The sequence below is a fragment of the Diadema antillarum genome, unplaced genomic scaffold (genome assembly GCF_040938485.1).
Source record: "Diadema antillarum isolate AM-2024a unplaced genomic scaffold, OU_Dant_1.0 scf00000112, whole genome shotgun sequence".
Classification (NCBI taxonomy): Eukaryota; Metazoa; Echinodermata; class Echinoidea; order Diadematoida; family Diadematidae; genus Diadema; species Diadema antillarum.
In genome coordinates this window covers 2,585,572-2,591,694 of record NW_027271001.1, presented here as the reverse complement: position 1 = coordinate 2,591,694, position 6,123 = coordinate 2,585,572, and the positions used below count along the sequence as shown (strand labels likewise).

General features: G+C 42.5%; 1 protein-coding gene across 1 annotated transcript; it reads left to right on the top strand.

The window, feature by feature from the left end:
• Window positions 1–2,378: 2,378 nt before the first annotated feature.
• Window positions 2,379–5,322, top strand: LOC139719648 (transmembrane ascorbate-dependent reductase CYB561-like). The gene is made up of 4 exons (XM_071631053.1): window positions 2,379–2,675; window positions 3,426–3,646; window positions 4,016–4,173; window positions 4,965–5,322. The coding sequence occupies exons 1-4, from the start codon at window positions 2,495–2,497 to the stop codon at window positions 5,320–5,322; spliced, it is 918 nt and encodes a 305-aa protein (XP_071487154.1). The 5' UTR covers window positions 2,379–2,494.
• The last annotated feature ends 801 nt before the right edge of the window (window positions 5,323–6,123 follow it).

Genomic DNA, 6,123 nt, shown 5'->3' with positions numbered 1-6,123 from the left:
TGAACTATTGTGGGAACGTTACCCTTATCTTGGATGAACTTTGAAATTTGGAGTGCTCCGGGGTTAGTGAAACCCCAGTCGCAAAAGCGAGGACATTATTGCACGTTCTCTGGTGACTAGAAACACTAGTTTCGTCACGTAAACTCCGCCGGGATCGCGGTCGGAAAAGTTGACAGGATCACGAAAGGTCGCCGGTTAACTTTTTGCGATAAATCGCGCTGATACAGGCAGACCTATACTTGCCGAGAAACAGTGTCGGGAACAAAGCGAACTCTATACACCCAGCATGTATTGTCACTATGCGTCACTGGCTTATATACCCTGAGTGTGAAACGGTTTTCAAGGGATTTAACCTGACTATTGGTCGTCTTGCCGTGTAGTATAGTTCCATTGCATTAATCCTGTAGCTGATAACGCGACAGAATTTCACTGACTGCCCCACTACACTTCCTGTGAAACCGCCCTTTCAAACTCCTCTCGACCACAACAAAGGGGTGCGTGTTCTCTCTCTCACACGGCCTGTAAAACTCCTATACAGAGGGTAAGTGTTGATACACAAAGTACTGTACTCTCATCCGACTCGTTATTGTGATGTCGTACTGAGCTGTTGGATTAACTTCTTTAGTTTAGTCCAACGCTAATTGTAGATATTGATTAAACTCCCCATGCTCACAGTACCGATGAAGCTTTTCATCTTGACTTTAATATGACTTCGGTTTGTGAATTAGTCTGAAAAGTGTAGGCCTAACTTAGTCATGACCAAGTGTACCGTAGTACATCAGTCATCAGTGGAATTTTAATTATTACTCTTCAACTATACTTGAATGATGATTTTATCATCTAACTGCACAACAAGAGCAGTATAATTTGTGCATTGCTTTAAGCGGTTCGGCCATTTTATGAAGAATCAGTGTGTTTGTTAGGGATCAATAAGTGACAATGATTTGTTGTGAAATGTGTATTGTATTTAATGCTGCAGTGAAATGTACTTGATTTCTTGCGTACGATTTGTTATATAGCCTCAAATTGTCCTTCAGGACATGCTAATCATTGCGTTATGGTATGATTTTGCAGAAAGGTCTTACGAGTAATATACATAAACACAAAATAACATGGTCATCGGCATGACCTATAGTATAGGATGGTAAAAGTACGGAACACCAAAGCGAATGAACGTTCTACTTATAACATTCTGATTTTCCCGATTCTGTGATACTAACACGGAAGGTTTTTTTTTGACAAGTTAAGACGTTTTTGTTTCTACCCATTCATCTGGAATTTATCTTCAATTTATATAGGCCGTTGGCTGTATCGTCACATGCATTTCCAGAGTACTGCTGAGACAAGAGGCATCATGACGTGTTATTCAGGTCACAGTGCGATAAAAATGGGTCATGAACGAGAGGTGTAGGTTTCGACGAAATAATTTTAGGGGATATTGAACTCGCGCAACTGTCATTTTGTTTTATGAGGGCGCCGGGTTTGGAGGGGGAGGGGTTACGGGAGGGCTAAGGGAACATGAGGGGGATGTTTAGAAAGGGACTTGGCAACACGAGCAGGTAGTATGCACCTGGCTACCGTCCATTTCCTGTTGACTGTTGTGATGACATCACAATGAAATGAGACGTCATGTGTCGAGACAATAAAAACACATCATGCATAATCATTGCACTTTCCTTTGCGATAGCGGGTATCGCGTAATAGTGTTTAAAGGGTGCTAACTTTGTTGCATCACTGATCAGGGGGGGGGGGTGTTTCATCAACGTTTGTCAGCGCAAAAAGTTGTCATCGCTGACAATCACCACAGTAACAGTCAGTGACCAGAGCATCTCAGCCAGTCAAAACCAAGGATTTTGCTGAAATTGTCAGCGCTGACACTTGTCAGTGCTGACAAACGTTGATGAAACACCCCCATGTATCCAGTGATATATATCATGCCACTCTTCGACAAGAACTTTTTTATTTAATAATTTTTTTACCGTGACGTTGCTTAGTGTTAGCGCGCCCCATTCATTTTCAGTTAAAACAAAAGAAGTGAAAATGGGGGGGGGGGGGGAGGTGCCTACACCCCCTTTAGTTATATAAAGGTGCTCCTCTTTACATATCCGCTCTTGAAGTTAGTAACTGAATAGAGTCCAGTGGTTGGTTTACTTGTGCTTTTATAGATTTAAGAATGAATTAATCATTGTTAAATCTTGTTATATATATCGTTTTATTATATTTGTTAAAAATGAAACCGGTAATATTAGTTGCTATTTGTAGCTGTTCCTAAGTCGGACATAAGTCTGGGGTATAATTCTATGATTGCCGTACAAAGCCACTGTGGTTTTAAAAGTGAAAATCAATTGGATAAAGTAGTAAATCGTTTAATTAAGTCAATGGATTTATAGTGTATTCATGTGTTTGCTCATGAAGGAATACACAGTCTCACGGGAAATAGTAGCATCTCACGAGACCTCTGACCTCTCACCGCTGACCTCTCTCTGACGTCACCATGGAGGCGCTTTTCTGGACACTCGTCCTCCTGTCGCAAGTCCTGGGCTTGGCCGGGGTCATTCTCATCGCTACATGGTTGTCGGAGCATGGAGGCGGCTACGACTGGGAGTGTCGCAGCGGCATCGGGGGCTACCATTACCTCCTGATGACCATCGGCATGGCCTTTCTCTATGCGGAAGGTAAGTCGAGGAACTGACCACTGCCTTTTCATCTTCACTTTAATATGGTTTTGTTACCAGCTTACATTCCGAACAATGAGGGTCAGAGTCTCTATAATATAGAGACTCCATAGGCTTAATGTGGGAAAAGAATGAAAACCAAAATGTTGACGGAATACTGCTTTAGATGATTATACACTGCAGCGTCTATTAATGTCCCAGATGGTGAAAATGGCAAACAGTAACCTGGATTATTAATGGTTCATTTATAGGCCCATACATTGCATGGATTTTGGATTGCAATTTGAATCTCTGTGTTATTGTGATGAACTACTTTGTTTTGATTGATCGTCAACAAATATTCGCTTGAAACAACGTAGACATCACGTTGGATATTCATAAGTTATTTCGTTATTATTCTATTACCATCATATTATCATTTGATAATAATCCTTTATCGTAACGAGAACTCGATGTAGAAAACAAGTTTAAAGCAAAAAGATACCCCAAGTTCTCAGCAGACTCCAGCATCAGTCAATTCACCAGTCATTTTCGTGACAAAAGTTCAAAATTGAATAACTCGTCTGCACATGATGTTTAGACATTATCAATCGATAAGAGTTTGCATTCTCTAAAGTCCCGTATCTAATATTATTTGTGTGTGTGTGTGTGTGTGTGTGTGTGTGTGTGTGTGTGTGTGTTGTTGTTGTTGTTCTTCTTCTTCTTCTTCTTCTTCTTCTTCTTCTTCTTCTTCTTCTTCTTCTTTCCTAGGCATTCTGTCGTTCCGTGTGTGTCACCGACTTCGCCTTTCGTATGTCGCCGAGAAGGCGGTGCACGCCACGATACAGTCAATCGTGATCATCTTGATCGGTATCGGTATTCATGCGGCGTTCGTCTGCAAGGACTCACGACCCACGGAATTGGCGGGAAAGGACATGTACTCACTCCACAGCTGGCTTGGCATGGGCACCATTGTTCTCTTCTTTGGTCAGGTAAGTTTTCTCTATATAGTAACTTTCATCTCAGCTTGAAATGAATGTTGTCATCGATCTATGACACCATCCTTTCCATCATTGTTGTTGTTGTTGTTGTTGTTGATTTTACGCTGTGATACCACAATGGCGTATTAAATCAAGAAGAAATGATTTGATTTTTGTTGTTTAAAATGCTCAGGGCATACATCCTCAAGACCACTGAATTTCGAGATCGTAGTATTGAACTGCAGTATGTATAGTACTCCATTTTACGTATGAATTGTCAAAGAACATGTTAGTAAGAACATTGAATAGATGTAGAACAACAGTTTTAGTCGAGTTTGCTCCGAATTACTGAATTGCTATCTATACTATTATTGCTTGTAGTGGATATACGGGATTGTGATGACGGTAGCCTTGAGGAGACTGGATCGCTCCTGGCAGGATCGACTGCTTCCCAACCACGCCTTCTTTGGACTCTTAGTATTTGCCCTCTCCATAGGCTCCTGCGTGACGGGTGCCAATGAGATGGCCATATATTTCGTGTAAGTTTCGATTCGAGCGTGTAATATGTAACACCACAATATTCAAATATTACTCAATGTTCCATTCTACCTTAATTTAAAGTTATTACGAAGCCCTTTTCTTTTCTTTCTCCCCCCTTTTTTTAGCCACCCTGGTCAATACAAAGCCGAGGTCCGTGGTACAAATATTTATGCTGGATTGTTCGTATTGTAGGCCTACTTTCTTCCACGGGTAACATGATTGTTTCCAATTATTGTGCTTTTATTTACAATTCCTCTAATATAAGCAATCAATAAGGGCTGTGTATATATATATAGGCAGCAAGGGCAGCTGCCCCCCCCCCCCCCCCCAAAAAAAAAAAAAGAGAGAGAGAGAGAGAGAGAGAGAGAGAGAAAGAAGAAGAAGAAGGACGAGGAGGGAGATATGCCTTTGAGCATAAACCTAGAATTCACTTTTGAAATTGATGTAGAAATTCACCCAAAGATTATATGAAATGCTAAATACAGTCATCCCTACCTTAGCGGCTACCTGCCGTATGCGGCCACTGAAAAACCCACGAGAGGAATGCCATGCTAAAGACTGTGCAAAGTGACCACCTGTCTTGAGCGGCCAGCGGCCATCAATTTTGTATCCCGCACTAGTCTATCAACTGTAGATAGCCGCAACAGATCTTTACGGAGCCGCAGTCTACCTGATAATTCAGCGCGTTTATCTGCTTTGCAGCATTGCTGGTCATACTGATTATTGCAAACGGTTCGCCACCGCTGCATTGCGTTGTTAATATGTGTGCTTGTTCTTGTTCGTCTCGCAGTGAGAGCTACAAGCAGATCGTACCAGCGGGACACCTCGCCAACGCCTATGGCATCTGCTTGGTCGTCTTTGCCGCTATCGTGTCCTTCGTGGCCTACAGGCCCGACTTCCAGATACCGGAGAGCAGGAGGCACCCTGAGGGGACCACTGCGGTGCCGACATCCGAACACGCTGCAGTGGCAGCATATTCCATCTCAGGGTCGAGCAAGGTCACAGCGGAAAAATTTGATCACCACGACCACCATCAGCATGATCGACTCAGCCAGGAAGCGGGCGCGGAACCGCACACGACTTACGGAGCTACGGAGCAGACGTCATTTAAAGAACTGCGCGAAAAAGACGCAAACGATGAAGTGTGAAGTATATGTGATGGCTAGAAAAAGTGCGTTGATTATGTCGATGAGAGTCGCTAACCAGACCTGTGTAAATTCTACATGAAAAAGGATTTGTAAGTGTGAAAAGTTTCTCAGAGAGAAAACTTAGATACGGAACGTGATGAAGATGATCACACTACATCTTCTTCCTATATGAAGAGATGGATCTCATCATCCGTAGCTGGAGCAATGTTTGGCTGCATCGTGGCTGGGATTGGATGAGGAAAAGAAGCTACAGATGGAGAAGAGGATAAATCGAGTCTGGTTCGATGCAACTGATACGATGCATGTACCTCTGAACCAGAGATATGACGATGTTCAGAGCAGTGTTGATGGCACATTTTTTTTTTTCAGTCAAAAACAGTATTATACATTTATTATGTGTCATGTTATGAACAAAAGGAAAACTTACTGCGCGGTGACACGTCTTTTGCGGAAGTCTTTTGTCTGGTGGCAGTGGAAGCTATATACTTCCCCGCCCTTCCTAAACTAGTCCTCCCCATTATCCTTTTTATTTTCGCTTTTTCGTCCGTTCTCGTAGCCTCTTTAAACGATCATTCGTCGACGGATATACAGTACATGAAATAGCCCCGCCATAGCACAGTCAGACAAATGACAGAAAAAAACCCAAAACAAACACCATGACAGAGTGAACCACTTATTTCATTGTAGTAGAGTTTGATTTGCGTGGAATTAAATGTATTCGCCCTGCAGGACTGGAAGGTATCCAGTGACCTGCATGCCCTTTGTGAACTGACCATAACACATACGTTGTGCTGTTCAACC

What these genes read in the sequence shown, in the direction of transcription:
- LOC139719648 (XM_071631053.1), top strand. Translation starts at nt 2,495, where the DNA reads ATGGAGGCGCTTTTCTGGACACTCGTCCTCCTGTCGCAAGTCCTGGGC. An exon ending in GGCCTTTCTCTATGCGGAAG is followed by an intron (nt 2,676 to 3,425) that starts GTAAGTCGAGGA and finishes CTTCTTTCCTAG; the next exon opens with GCATTCTGTCGTTCCGTGTG. An exon ending in TTGTTCTCTTCTTTGGTCAG is followed by an intron (nt 3,647 to 4,015) that starts GTAAGTTTTCTC and finishes TATTGCTTGTAG; the next exon opens with TGGATATACGGGATTGTGAT.